Raw genomic sequence first — 16,165 nt, forward strand, 5'->3', positions numbered from 1 at the left:
TATATCGGTTTGAATAAATCCCTCAGCCAGCATCATAAGATAGATTTTTTGGTCTATAATCGTTTATTTTAATTGGAACAATAAACCATAATTATCCAATTAAGACCTAAAACATAAAATACAACAAAACGCCATTGTAAAAAAAAAAACTAAAAAAATATTTAAAGGTTCTTTAACCGTGTGTTTATTTTACGGTGTACTTGTATACATTTTTTTTTTGTTTAAATTATTTTCATAATTCAATTTTTATTTTACAAATTTAATTTAAATTGAGTTTGGGTTGCGTTACAATGAAAATGTATATTATTTTTTTTTTCAATAATGTAAAAAATTTTCTTTAGATTATTACATTTATGATGGTTTATGTAATACTCGAATAATAATCGTGAAATACAATGGGTATTAAGAATAAAATTTATTTACATAATACTGCCTGTGCCTTGGTCCCCAAAATGGCTAATGTAATATTTAAAAAAAAATTAATGATCATTTGACCAATGTCATTATTTTTTGAGTATCTTTATCTTATATTAAAGCCATAGATAAATATGAATTACCTATATATGTCAAATATTAGATAAAGTATAAATTCGAAATGCAAAAAAATATATTATACGATATAGCTAATGTCTCCTGACGAAGAATTTCCAAGTTAGTAGGTACATTGGCAATTTTTACATTAATTGATAAAAGTTAAGAAAATTATATGCAATTTGATAATTATTATTAGGTTGTAATAAAAAAGTTGTTTAAATCATAAAAAAAGTGTTTCATTTGTATTTTAATTTTTGGCAATGTTGGATATTAATAAATTAGGATAATATGCTACATAGGTATGTACCGAAAAAGCCATTGTTAAAATAAATACAGTTTTTATCTTTTGGTTTGGACAAGTACAAATGTTTCTTTAATAAAGTACAAATAACAAATGTAGTCATCAAAATTCCAAAACTAAAGTAAAACCTATAACTATTAAAACTTTTTTAAAAATTGGAAATTGTATACTCAATTTCCCAAAAATTTTCTTTTTTCACATTGACCCTTCTTGTACCACGCCAAAGCCAGTGTTAATTCAGATACTAGAAGTTAAATAATTACATTTTAGGTATTGTATAGTGAATTATATATTTTAACATTTTATAAATCAGAATAGCTTATGGGTAAGCCCGTCTATACTGGCTTTTAAAAAATGTATTTATTCCACGTTATAATTTATATTAATTTATTCATTGCGCTTATTGTTCAGTTCTTGTAACAGGTGGCCTAAAAAAAATATGTTAAAAAAATTTGAATAATTATAAAAAAGTTTATTTTAAAAAATTGAGAGTTATAATTCCATTTCTAAATAGTTATGCTTTGTTTTTACTATGTAATAAGAGTAGAGTATTATAAAAGGGCACGTAACTTGAAAAGTAATAAATTGTAAATCACTACGTTTCAGCCGTAAAACTTCACTCGATATTTTTGGCTTCAGTTTTGTGTCATGTTTTGGGATAAACTAGGTTTTGATTCGGGTGGCACTAACCGCGGATTAAATATTTAACATAGTTACGGAACCATATATTATTTATTCAAGCCTTTTGGATAGATTTCCTATTATATTTATCGAAATATGCAGCGACCCTGTCGCTGCATATTTTTATTAATAAACCAAACTGTTTAGTGTATTAACTAAACTTTTCGTAAAAATAATGCTATTGATCCTTATATGTCTCATATGGTCTTAACTCTTAAGTCACTCCCGCTCACAATTCCTATACGCCAATGCCAGTAAAATTGTTGTTAAGGTGTAGGTATCTACTGATAATTTAAATGAATGGTTTCAGTTTGGTATTGATTTGAAAAACTATACACTATTCCACATAAAATTATGAAGGTGAAAATCCGTGTTTTACTTTTTTCCGATTTAGTTTAATAGGTATACTTACAATGATTGTCTAACTAACCACCAAATACAATGAGTTATTATTAACACATTATACTAGTATTAATTGCCTGTTTTAATTTATAAATTGTCTAATTTCATATTGATTTGAACACGCAGATATTTACTATATAATGTTGTATGCATTGATTGCTTTCACCGTTTTCATTTCATTCGTCACCGTATTGGCTTTCATCGTTAACAGGTACGCACTAAATTAACATTGCAATGTAATTCACCAGCCAAGTGAATCAAAATAAACATAAGAAATTTGCCAGTTTAATAATTTTTTCCGTTAATCAAACAGACAGCTTAAACTCGCAGCGGATTTAAACAACATGAGTTGGAGAGTGCGACCAGAAGAAGTATTGATTGAAGTCAGCAAACCGTATTCATCTCGTTTGGCTCTACAGAAACCGACTGAGGTAATGCACTTCGTGTGTTTGAATATAATATATTTTAAGAAAAGTGTTCAGATAATTATTTGTATCGTTATCTGTTGTGGTATATATTACTTGAGCTCCACATAATTAAAGCCCCGGTAGTCTATTCTAAAAATATCACACCAATACACCATAGTTATTATTATTTAGGTATTGGTATCTGGTAAATGTTGAAACCTGTTCCAGTATTACGAATTACCGTGAATAAAATGGTAATATTTATGTATTATGTTTAAAGCCTCTAAGGTTTTCAACAACACCATAAAAACTAAAACCGAAATTTAAAATGCACAAATATTATTACTGTGAATAAGGAAAGAACTTCCTAATATTATTGCCGAATTTCGGACTATGCCAAAATACTACTAATATTAAGGGACTATGGCCCCTCTCCAAAAAAAATTAAATCCTGAATTCACCGATGTACCACTGTATATGATTTGGTGACCCCGTGTCATACAACTGAGCTGACATGTACGAATTATATTTTTAAAAAAAATTGTTATATATTATGTAAGAAATAGTGTGATTTTAAAACCTTCGTGTCGATAATATTACACTTGATGGTCGTTTGTCACTGATGAAAACATAATAAAACATTCTAATCAACATTATTACGAAAATCTGTCCGTTTATAAAACCACTGCGGTGTTTTTCTTATTAATTTAAAAGCCTTGTCATGTTAACCTTTCCAATTATTTTCATATAGATATTCGAACCGGCGTTGCAAGAGAAATTAATCTGTCGGCGAAGGTCTGACACTTCAAACTCGTCGTTGCCACCGGCACAAGTTTACACCACAGTCGGTATTTACAAGGTAAACAAAAACCAATTTTCAAAATGATTTTTCTTAATATTTTATATTCTTGTTATTGCAGGGATCTAGGGTGGCGATAAAGAAAGTCGTCAAGAAAAAGGTCGACTTGAACAAAAAACTTTTATGGGAAATTAAACAAGTAAGTAAATTAATTATAATTTACATATTATACACTATCATCAAATAATTTTAATTACCCTCAATAGCCGTCCCTTAAAACGTGCATTGAATGAGTCTGTTAACTAAAATCTGTATTTAATTTGTAGAAGTGTTTTGCTTTCATTAATGTAATTTATTTTAAAATACATTTTGATCAACAAATGTACTTACCAATTAAAACTACCAAGAATGGTATGAATATAAAATACAAATCAATAACTATATGTATAGTTTTTACAAACTGTAAATAAAGTTTATAATTTAACAATGAGAGAACCTAATAAAAATATTATATAAATCTAAGTATAATTATTAATTTATGCTATAGAAATTATTATGCCCTAGAAATATACAACGTTAATGTTATATTTAATTACATTATTTATTCAAATATTATTTTTACTCACCTTATAACTTCGTATTAATTAAATTCAACAATTCATATAATGATTGTTTTGTTTGATTTGGTTTGATTTTAAGTACAATTGAATAACAGCTAGTACTTTCAATAAATTTCAAAGGAGTTATATTCAAACTTAAATTTTATGGATGATTTTTAGGATTCCTGATTAGATTTTAATACACATTTTTGTATAAAGTTTAATTTGCTCGCATTTTAAAACAGGTACGAGACGTAACACATGAAAATACAGTACGTTTCATTGGCGCATGTATTCATTGCCCTACAGTGCTTATACTTACCGAATATTGCCCGAAAGGAAGTTTAAAAGATGTCTTGGAAAACGACGCTCTAAGGTTGGATTGGAACTTTAGAATGTCATTAATTCACGACATTGTCAAGGTACCTAAAACATGAGGACATTATTTCCAACCATATATTGATTTTAATAAATAATTGAACCGCTCTGATAATTATCCTGTCTGTAACAGGGTATGGCATTTTTACACAGTTGTGAAGTGGGTGTACATGGAAAACTGCGATCTAGCAATTGCTTAATCGATGGACGATTCGTACTTAAACTGTCCAACTTTGGACTACGGACGCTCACTACACCTTCAGATATTATACACGATAGTGTTTACTACCACAGTAAGCTGGAGTGATGAATTTAAAATGAAAAAAAAAAGGTCTGGGAATGATAATATAAAGGGTCGTGTTCATGGATGTTTCCTTTAAGCAATGCCATTTAAATTTTTTACTTTTACTTTTAACCCATCCCCCTTCCCTACAGGCAGCTACTAAAGGGAACAGCATAGTATTGTTTCTTCAAAATTAAAGTTTCAAAAGATAAAAATACAAACCTTGTAGACATTCAAATTGATAAGCAATTAATTAAACTTGACATTTTTATTAACTACGAATACTAGCAGTTTTATCTGCACTAAAATATTATTACCTATAAGTTAGAACTTTAATTACGTAAATTATTTGAATATTTTTAAATGAATTTTAAAATACAATTTCATTAACTATTATTAACTTTATTAAATGATAATTTGACATTTGAATTTATTTAATTTATTTAATATTATATCTGTCAAAAACAATGTTTAACCAAAAATTAAAAATTAGTGGATAATAATATAATAAAACATTAATTTTATAGTTCTATCTGAAAGACCAAAAATATTTAAAGCCAAATTCTATAATTGTAAAAATTGAATTACGTACCTAATAAGATAAAATTGAATTATATGATCTATAAATCTGTGATTATTAGGACATCGCATTGCTACTTTTATAACACAATGGATTAAAAATAAACATTTCAATATTATATTAATTAATTATGCACTTTATTTTATTTCTGGTAAGAATTATTGTGGGTAGCTCCAGAACTTCTTGCCGAACAATCTAGTAACTTAATACCAGCTACCCAAAAAGGAGACGTTTACAGTTTTGCTATTGTCTTGGAAGAAATAGTTGTACGTGGTGGACCTTACGAGTTTGTTAAAAACGACTTAACGACACAAGGTAAACTTTAAAAACATATACATATATCTTGAGACTTTCTTACGTAAATTTAAAAAAATATTATAGATTGATATGGTTGGAAATATTGAAAACTGTTTATTTTTTTCAATTGAGGAAACCTTAGTGTCTGTTAGTTTATGTTAGTTGAAGTACAATCACTTATATTTATATACTTTTTATCTTTGAAAAATATTAAAAAAAAATATTTCTATACAATATTTATGTTTAATCAGTAAGAAGGCCATACCGTCTGATTGAATAGTTTTTTTAAATGTCTCATATTTCCCTTATATCTGAGCATCAGTAGACTGATTCATAGCTAATAGTTATAAGTATAATACCGTATACTAAGATTGATCATAAATAATTCACCTCACGACAATCAATTGCAATCATTTTAGTATTTTACCAAAAGACAATAATTGATCGCCAAGACCAAATTATTGTAAAATGATTGACCGTAAATCGCTGATCTGAGAGTTCACACGATGAACGATTTGTTCAATGAAAAGCATCGCCAGTAGAAGTGAATCAGTCATAATGAACATTTTAACTGACACTTGAACTCTAATCGCTACTTTTCGTTGTTAGTATAACTTAGATAGGTAGATATTCAGACATTATTGGCATTGCAAAGAATTTCAAATATTGCAAGCTAATAAGTTTTAAGTAATAAAATTTAGACACATAATATACTATTCTAACTTGGTACTTGGTAGGCTCAATTGTTTTTATTATTATTATTTTTTTTGTATTATGTAATTTAGGATTAATTTTATGTTATTGTAATTATTCAAGCTTAATTGTTATTATTTTTGTTTTAATATTTCATTATTAATACATTTTATCTCTAATAATATTAAAATACTGCGTTATATACTTACACTGTGATAACTATAGTCTCGCTAAGTTGTTATTAATTATTACAATAAATTACCTATTGTGATCTATTATTTGCAATAAATAAATTGTCGTGGGATAAATTATTTACGATGAAAAGCCGGGGACACCAAAATATATAATATGGACATATTTAAGTAAAATAATTTACCAATATCAGTATGACATCTAGTGAGTTCCACCAAATATTGTGATCACATTATTTATGGTCAGTTTGATTCTATTAACCAATTTATTCTAATATCCCATACAACATAATAATATATGAAAAGAAACTATAATTTATTTTCCCTATCACCTTAAAAATAAACACATATTAGGGATTTTTATTTTGTGGTGAAATTAAACTATGGTATCTGCAGTTTGTTTGACACGTGTCACGTTAAAATAACACTATTTTATATTATGATTACAATCAGCTGTGATTTTAACTTTTAAAGCCATAAAAGCTAAAAAAGTGATTCAATTATCCGTTGCACAGTGCTTCTTGAAGTGGTGGTTGACACCATTACAAGGTTAATTTAACATGACAAACATGAAACTTATAATTTGAATAAGTTGTAACTTATGAATAATAGCTTTTTTTGTTGGTGCAAATAAACATTAATACTATTGTCTATTACTCAGTGATCGCATTAAGTGGAATTAACTGCATGTTATACTATTCGACCGTTAACATTTTTAAAGTCAATGATTTAAACTATTATCGAACAAAAAATACGATGTAATGGGATTAATTATATAATATTATGAACGAGTTAGTTATCACGAGTTTATTTCATTGCCATCATTTTTAAACAATATTGTTTTCGTGATAATAATACTATTCGTTTCAAATATGACAATAGACATTTTGGAAAGAGTCGGGTTACGCGAAGAACCGTATTTCCGTCCTGACATATCTGGACACGATTGCCCGGAACCATTGTCCGAACTCATACAGAGATGTTGGAATGACGTGCCCGAAGAGAGACCGGGCTTCGATATCATGCGAAGTATCGTCCGGCAAATCACAAGGTAACCATAATACATCTCACTTCACACCTTATAAATTCTACGTAATTTATGAACGACTGTTATTAATTTTTCGATATCTACCTATTTAATTTATACATTTTCGAGTTGGCACGGGTAGGTTGTATTGTGGGTTACATAATATTATACTCGACTACGTCTGTATATTCGTTATGGATTCGTAATATTGGGGTCTCCTAGCTGTTAACAGGAAACAGACATTAATGTGCCTTGTACTAACTGCTGCAAGTATTTATTTGCAGAACCGCGACTCTGCCCAATGTAAATGTCAGACATTTTACGAACACGTCATAAGCTACCTTCGCGAATGCCTAGCAATATATATAAACATAAAGCCAGACAGTTATTTACTATACTGGTAAAAGAACCTGAAAACAATCCGTCGAAATGATGTCGAAAAAGAAGAAACCAAGAACCTATCTGTACGTGTTATGAGACAGGAAGCTATAGGAAATAGACAAACAGAGAGAGTTACCTGTATCTATATATTGTATAGGAACTCGTTTCCAAATTAAATATTGTGACCTTCAAGAGGACAGAGAAGTATATATAATTTAAAGTTGAACTTGGGACAAGAGGAAAGCTATCAAATTCAATATTTACCGTCTTCAGAGTATTAAATCAATAATTATTGTATGGATCGGAATGTATCATTGTATCAATAATGAAAAATAAGTAAATGTTTATGTGTATATATAATATGTTATTTTAAGTTATCAATAAAGCACCGTGTGAGCAATGGAAAATGTAAGAACAACATATCTAGAGATAGCCATGTTGATTGTTGACATGATATTAAAAACATTGCAGTAAAAAGTAAATACCACATTCATCTAAACAAAAAGACACAGGATACCACAAGTTATGAATTCTAATAGTTTTATTCAAAGTTATATTTAACTACTTACATAGTTTAAAAAAGTAGGTATTTATTCATCAACAAGACACACGCTTGATATTATATGCATATAATATTGTGTAATATTTAGTTTAACGTCCGAGTATTATAGAATATAATAGCTATGTAACAGTGCACATTTCTCAATAAAACTATTTAATTACAGAGGATATTGTGAAAATTTAATGGATGACCTGGTGCTGAGAATGGAACAGTACGCAAATAACTTGGAAGCCCTAGTCGAAGAGAAAACCGACCAGTTGAGCCAAGAAAAACGTCGATCGGAAGAGTTGTTATTTCAAGTATTACCCAGGTCATATAAATTATAATATTATATTGATAACTGTTTTTGTTACGCTTAAGAATTTTTATCTTATAATGTTTTGAATATTTTTGTTTTTTCAGACCTGTCGCTCAACAACTGATGGCCGGCGAAATGGTCAAGCCCGAACAATTTGAAAACGTCACAGTGTACTTTAGCGATATCGTTGGCTTCACCGTCCTTTGTGCTCAGAGTTCTCCGATGCAGGTATAATCATTATATTGAAATAAATGTGTTTCTCCTAGTACAACAGCTCATATTATTAAACATTTATCAACCTCTATTATTTTGACTTTCAGGTGGTAAACCTTTTAAATGATTTGTACAGCACGTTTGACCGGATCATTGGGTTCTACGACGTTTATAAGGTAATGAGCGAGAAAATGGTAATATTATAATATAATCTACTACAATGTCCCTATATTTATATGTTTCGGTCAGAAGATGATACAAATATTAGTATTAACCACGAAGTTATAACCGCAATATTACCTATTTCATTTAAATCACTTATTACGTGTGAATATAATCAAAACTGTTTTATTATTATTCCAAACGCTTTTCGTACAATGGAATTTATAGCCTGTACGTGACGTAGGTACCTACCTAACTACTGAATTTTCGACCATGGCAGTATTATATACTATAATATTATTTCGTCACTGCTTAAAAAATATTACCTCCACAGACAACGCTTTAAGCCCTGAATGGTGAGGCCGCCACGCGTTTCCGTTTACTGAAATAATAATATTATGTAAATAGCGCACGCCCCGCAGATCCATAATGAATAAACAAATAATTGAATTTTAGGTCGAAACAATCGGGGACGCTTACATGGTCGTTTCTGGATTGCCAGAGAGAAACGGCGACAACCACGCCAAAGAAATAGCACTCATGTCTTTAGCTATTCTAGACGCCGTCCAAATGTTCACGATCCAACATAAGCCCGATGCTCAACTCAAAGTTCGAATCGGAATTCATACAGGTATAGACTGCGATATATTATACTCTCGCCTATTCATATTTATTAAAACTATTTACTGTTGTATCTCGAAATAGATCATACGAAAAAATTTAAGTCAGATCATATTATAGTTAATATTATGTTATGCATTTCTGTATGAGGAGGCACTTCATTTTTCTTTTCATACAAATTTATTAACCAACTAAATGACGGTTCATACAATAATTTTAATATTACCATTTTATTATAACTGCTCCACTGATTAAATCAACAAAATACAATACATATAGTATTATGCATTGTATCAAATATAGTACATCAATAGTACATCAATAGTACAGCAATTAACATGAAATGTGTGTTAAAATAAAACATAGGTACTATTTTAGTTAAAATACCATATACTATTGAGTTTATAATAATTAATTATATTATATTATAATAGTCTTTAAATTGCATTCTAATAGTTTAGTTTAGTTTAAAAACAAATTATGTTTTTAGTGGCGATTCATCATTTTGTATTGCCATCATTAATTATGACAATGATTTTAATATATTCTTAGAACATGTCTGGTTTTTTAAAGTATTTATTAATCCTGTGATTTCAATTACTTTTGTGGCATTTTTAGGACCCGTGTGCGCTGGCGTTGTTGGCCAGAAAATGCCGCACTACTGTCTTTTTGGGGACACCGTTAACACCGCATCCAGAATGGAGTCGACTGGAGAACGTGAGTACAATATTATATTATTATTGTATTGATGAATAATATTGTCTGAATAGGACGAAGAGTAAAATAAAAGATCATGTCCAATGAATCACGTACCAAGCACACTGTCTAAATACCTACGCTTATCTCGTAACAGCGACATCATTTTTATCCATAGAAGTCAACTATGTTTTATTTTCCATTAAAAACTATTAATAAAAAAAATGTTTTCAACTTCTAACAAATAGTTATGAAAACATTAAAATAAGTAACCTTAACCTTAATCTTAATATGTTTTAATGATTATGATTTTTAATCTAAAACCAATTATAGATAATATATAAACTGTATGCATAATATCTATGTAAGTACATATTATATTACATCAAAACTAAATTGGCGAAAACGTAACACTTTGTATGCACTATGCAGTGCAAATTACTCCCTTACAGTATTGTGTACCGACTTTTTCAACTAATAGAACTATCTAATTATATTTAAGATAATATAAAATAGTTTATTCGTGAAAATCTATATTTGGCTTTAAGCGCAAATGGCGCTAGATAACAATCCTTAATCAGCCTAATCCAAATTAAATGAAAAATAAATAAACAAAAGATTAAAGTGTCATCGATGGATGGTTTCTTCGAAAGGATTGTACAAGTTTTCTTTTAGTTTTATGTAGCTCTTTCTCCAATTTTGCTTGCTAGTATATTTAGTATATTAATAATTAAAAATACAAATATTTAACCTTATATTATAAGTCATAGAGAAGATATTTTTATGTTTATGCATCTCTACCAATATTTACCTACGTACTTAATACGTCCATTACATTCAAGAGTAAAAAAAATACGAAATAAGTGCACAATATCAAATTTAAAATACATATTATCGGCACTCTCGTTTTATTTTTAGAATTCCAAAGAAGTTGTTTCACAAAACATTGGTGTGAATGTACAATTGTATATTGTACACTATGCCCCACACAAAAAATATAACCCCCTAGGCCCTGACTATACATACAGACGTAATAACACGCACAATAGAATTGTTCATATCAAAATTATACTTTACAGCATTGAGAATTCACGTGAGCTGGGCCACCAAACACATACTGGACACTTTTCAAACATTCAAGTTGGAGCTGAGAGGTGACGTGGAACTAAAGGGCAAAGGAGCGGTAGTCACCTACTGGTTGGTCGGCTGCACCGAACAAGACCCGAGACCACCAACACCAATCAGCACGGACACGTTGGACCCCAACAACCCTTACCCCTTGATATTCCCCGAGTTGAGCAAATAGTTACTATATACATATAATTATATTAATATTCTATACAAAAAATTAATAATAATAATAAAAGTGTAAATTATGTTACTGTCACTGTAAGTGCGATAACACCGAGGTTACTGTACACAAAACATTTGCAACGCATTTACCTAAGCAGAGTTACTAATTGTCATTAAACGTATTTTTGTTCAACCCTGAAATTGTAATAATTTATTTACCAATTATTACACAGTATAGAAAATACAAAAGCTTTTAATTAATAATTATTATCTATAATGTTATTCGCTTTTGAATGTATTTTATGAAATTTTAATAGATTTCTGTATTACATAAGTTCTATATTATATTACTCATATAAATTATAATGCAGTACAATACACATCAGTGCGGCAAATGGATAATCACATCAGCAACCATCGTAAATGTTGCACAGACAACTCTCGGTAACTCGAAGTTAAATGAGGACGAAAATAAAAGTAATCGATTAATAGTTATGGCGTTTGAAGAAGAATTTTTTATGTTCGAGATATCAATGTTCAATTTACCAACAGTCGATTGTCCGACTGTATAATATAGTTTTAATTTATAAGTTTTATATCCTATGCATCCAAATGGGAAATCTCTATTTCGTACATGAAGTCTACAATTAGATATTAAAGATAATAATTTGATATAATTATTGCACACAAGTGTAATCAATGGAAAACTGCAGAAAGTTGTTAAGTGTTTAAGCGCCTACCTATTATAGGTACCCACAAGGATAACATAATACAGTTATGCAATCATTAAATTAACGACACTCAGAAGTGACTGATTGCAACTTTTTTCTGTTTTTGAGTACGCTTCGAGTTTTGTGCGTAAGTGTTGGTCGTTTTCCGTTTAGTTAGATAATATTCACAAAAAATGCCAAAAACGAAAAACAAAGTACGACTCGAGTTTACAAACGCTGAAAAAGTAAAATAGATGGTAAATTGTACAGTAATAATATAAATTGGTTAACGCATGCCGTGAGAATGTAAAAGACGAACCTAATGCGTCCTAAAAGTTGAGAGATGGAAAAAAGATGCAGCTGGATTATTTTCTGGTTTACAGTAAGTATATAAATGTTTAATGAAATAAATCATTACTTTGTTTAGGTCAGGTAATCGAATCAGAAACTGTAGATGTTTCTCGTAAAACATTAAGCATTTTTATTAAAAAAATTATATACTTTCATCAGACTAGCTAGCAACTCAACCGGAACATATCATTTTCAAACACAATTCAATGGAAAAACTTTGTATTTTATTTCTTGGAATACCTATCTTTTCGCATACATAGTGATTGTTAAAAGTATAGGTAAGTACTTAAAATTGTATGGGAAAATTTTTTTTTCTTTAGAGTGGAACACACACTTTTAAAATAGAAACACACTTTAATTTGTTCTGTGTACCGGGACACCTACAGGTAGTGCAAATTTCAATTTGATTAGTAAACTACTCAATTCTCACAACCTCATACATTTAGGTACACAAACTTAAGCTAACATATTCATATATTTTGTTATTAATATTTACGTTCTATCGCACGTGTATATAAATATAGGTATAGGTGTTTGAGCATAAGCACCATTGACCTTTGTCGTATTTATATTGCATTTTAGTATCATATTAAGAGTTCACTTTAGGTACACAATGTATAGGTAGGTAGGTAGGTACATATTACATATTATAATATATTTTATTATATTTATATCAAATATGAGAATATAACTCCGTATAAATCAACATTACTGGCGAGACCATGTAATAACTTTTACTTATTGTCTCTACGGCACGTGCTAGTGTGCTACAATGTAATATGTCGTTCGACCGTCTGTTAGAGTAGGTGAGAGATCATGAAGGTCGCACTGATCGATGATAATCAGCGTTTAGACACTTTTAAACGTGTATTCGGACATCCCGAATATTAAATAACCAAAAAATTATGTATTTTTTGACTCTTTACTCTGGTCGTACTTACAGAGTACTTGACAAAGTTGAGGTGGAAAACTTCTTCTGGCTATTTTGACAAAGTCTCAGTAAACACAGGAATATTTCTATAGAAACGAATCTTGCAATCGGGGAGACTTTGACAAGACTCAAGGAGAAGTTTAACCATTTAACTTTTTTGATTTATCATGTTGGGTGCAGGTATCATTTTCTAACTATAGTTACTATACTAAGTCTCAAATTGTCACAAATATCGACAAATTGTTTAGTTATTATTTTACATTTGGACATGGGTATAGGCTACTTATACACGAGTTGGCCTGCCATATCCATATTGATATTTTGTCTGTAATTCACAAACTCTGATGGTGGACTAACAAAATATTTTGTATTATGTATCGGGGTCTCATTGACCCAAATGTCTATTGCACACCAGTCCGACCCTGGTGACTGAACATTCGCATTAACGGAATTATTGCGCAGTAGGTACATGTGCGATGTGCTATGTGCATTAAGTCAATCAAAACAATGCATAGGTATGTAATTTTAAATATCCACAGGCCACAGCAGACGTTTCCCCAAAATATAACACGATTGTTTTCTGACGAACGATTGTGACTTCTATACAGTCGATTATTATTATAGTTTGAAAACGTTATGACTTATATATGTGTAGCTGTTTAGTCTGTAATCAAATGTTCGTGGTGATTGAAAACCGCAAACATTCGCTACAAGTGAAACCACCCTATAAGTGTCATAAACTTAAAACGCTGTGACACATTATTTGGGAGTTAAATCACATTTCAATCAACAAATGTATAACGTGCGCATAAAATATAATCATATTATATAACCGTTTAATACCAATACTGCAACTGATATTAAATTCCATTAAAATATCCAATAAATATTAAAACCGATTAATTAAACTAAATGAAAAAATGCACAAAAGATTAGTCATGAGGCAGTAGCATATATTAAATGATATCTTTGTGAGTTATGACGTACATGTGATTAATATTTAAAAGATATTTTATTACCTATTATATAACACATGTATTTTGCATAGGTACTATTCATCATATTTGAAAACTCAAATTTGATTAGGTTTGTAAAATAGGTACTAAAATGCATTTTTTTTAAATTTTTTTTTCAGTTTGAGTTCTGTGATTTAATAACCTATATTTTGTTTAATACAATAACATAAAGACATATTATATAATAATTACACACAATGAGTTGTTTTAATGAGAGTAATGTATTTAGTTTCAGAGATTTCCTTTTTAGGATATCTACTCGTTTATAGTGTTTTAAGTGCCGATAAGGCGATAAATGATATCAATCAGATATACCTACTATGTACGCGGAGTGTCCAGAGCATACGAGTACCTATACGACTGACATACTTAAACGAAAATGAAACAGTATGAGTAATGAATATAGGTACATTTTTACTATCATTGTTGTGCGTTTAAAGGATGGGTAATTTAAAACCAAAACTTTTATACTTTGCGGTAGATTCCCTTTAACTCTAATAACGAACGACCGATCATTCTTCGTCCATTTTTCCATATAATAAATTTTAGAGAGCCCATTGTCCATTGGGGCTGGACAGTATCTATAAAGCAGATAATATCCTACCTTATAGGATGTGTTATAGTGAATCACCAGTTCTAATCACTGAATATATATTTTATAATTCTATTAACTAGGTATTATAGTAAAGGTATTGCGTTTATCAACGTTAAGTGCGATCATCCTGGCTACGTATATTTAATCACTGGAACACTGTCAGTAATTAAAGTAAGTCAGTAAAAACGATTAACAGCCATCGAAAATGCGTCTAGGAAATGACTTGACGTCTTGACACACATCTTAAACAACAAACAGAATATGTAAGTTTTAGATTTAGTTTTAGATAAGTTCCTTGAAGATTTTTACTAAGCATTTCGAAATATTATTAAAATATTGAATAAATTATTTATAGAATAATAATTATTATTTTGTCTATCATTCATAATTATTACATTTAATATATTAATAAATAACATAACACTAGGTAATATAACTTAAATAATATATGATAATTGATATTATTACCTTTATATAATATATTACGCTATTCAGCATATAATTATACCTATTATCATTATATAAATCTATACAAAGGTCGTATAGCTACCTATATACTGATAAAGACAAAATCAATATAATAGGTTCGTAAATACTAAATATAAACCTAATTATAAAGTTAGTTATTTATTTTAATAATAATGCAGTTATTGTTAATAATGATTAAGAATCTAAATAGAAATATGTATTGTAAATATGTCTCAAAATGTAAAACGATATGTTTATCTATACATATTGTACCTACACTGACACACTGTAATGCCTTATAAACATTCAACATTTAAGTGTTCAAATTAATATGAATGTATGAACTCCTATATATTTTATATGATATATTTCATAGAACTCAGTTGGTAGGTAATATACGTTTTATCAATTCATAAACTTACGTAGACAGTTGCCAAACATTATCATAGATAAAAAATACAATTTTTGGTAACTATTCGAATGAAACTTTAGAAGTATATTTAAATTGATAGAGGTATCTATAATCTATTAGAAGTTAGTTGTTAGTATAGGCACTCGCTATTCATATAGTTAAAAAATAATGAAATATGAATACTCCAGAAATTATGATAAATAAAATAATAAAAACTGGTTTTATTAGAAAAAAGTTTGGTTTGTCAATTCTAATTTTAAAACTGTATCTATGCATTTTTTAAC

At 29.1% G+C, this 16,165-nt stretch overlaps 1 protein-coding gene across 1 annotated transcript in view; it reads left to right on the plus strand.

The window, feature by feature from the left end:
• LOC111037500 (atrial natriuretic peptide receptor 1) overlaps nt 1–11,662 on the plus strand; it is a 68,988-nt gene extending 57,326 nt beyond the window's left edge. The window contains exons 10-23 of the mRNA XM_022320121.1: nt 2,045–2,129; nt 2,232–2,349; nt 3,077–3,184; nt 3,246–3,323; nt 3,969–4,145; nt 4,235–4,394; nt 5,121–5,279; nt 7,028–7,196; nt 8,279–8,425; nt 8,518–8,641; nt 8,734–8,802; nt 9,245–9,419; nt 10,028–10,126; nt 11,185–11,662. Coding sequence (XP_022175813.1) covers nt 2,045–2,129; nt 2,232–2,349; nt 3,077–3,184; nt 3,246–3,323; nt 3,969–4,145; nt 4,235–4,394; nt 5,121–5,279; nt 7,028–7,196; nt 8,279–8,425; nt 8,518–8,641; nt 8,734–8,802; nt 9,245–9,419; nt 10,028–10,126; nt 11,185–11,411 — 1,895 coding nt within the window. The 3' untranslated portion in view covers nt 11,412–11,662. The remainder of the gene's footprint in view (nt 1–2,044; nt 2,130–2,231; nt 2,350–3,076; nt 3,185–3,245; nt 3,324–3,968; nt 4,146–4,234; nt 4,395–5,120; nt 5,280–7,027; nt 7,197–8,278; nt 8,426–8,517; nt 8,642–8,733; nt 8,803–9,244; nt 9,420–10,027; nt 10,127–11,184) is intronic.
• Nucleotides 11,663–16,165: the final 4,503 nt, after the last annotated feature.

Source organism: Myzus persicae, unplaced genomic scaffold (assembly GCF_001856785.1).
Source record: "Myzus persicae strain clone G006 unplaced genomic scaffold, MPER_G0061.0, whole genome shotgun sequence".
Lineage (NCBI taxonomy): Eukaryota > Metazoa > Arthropoda > Insecta > Hemiptera > Aphididae > Myzus > Myzus persicae.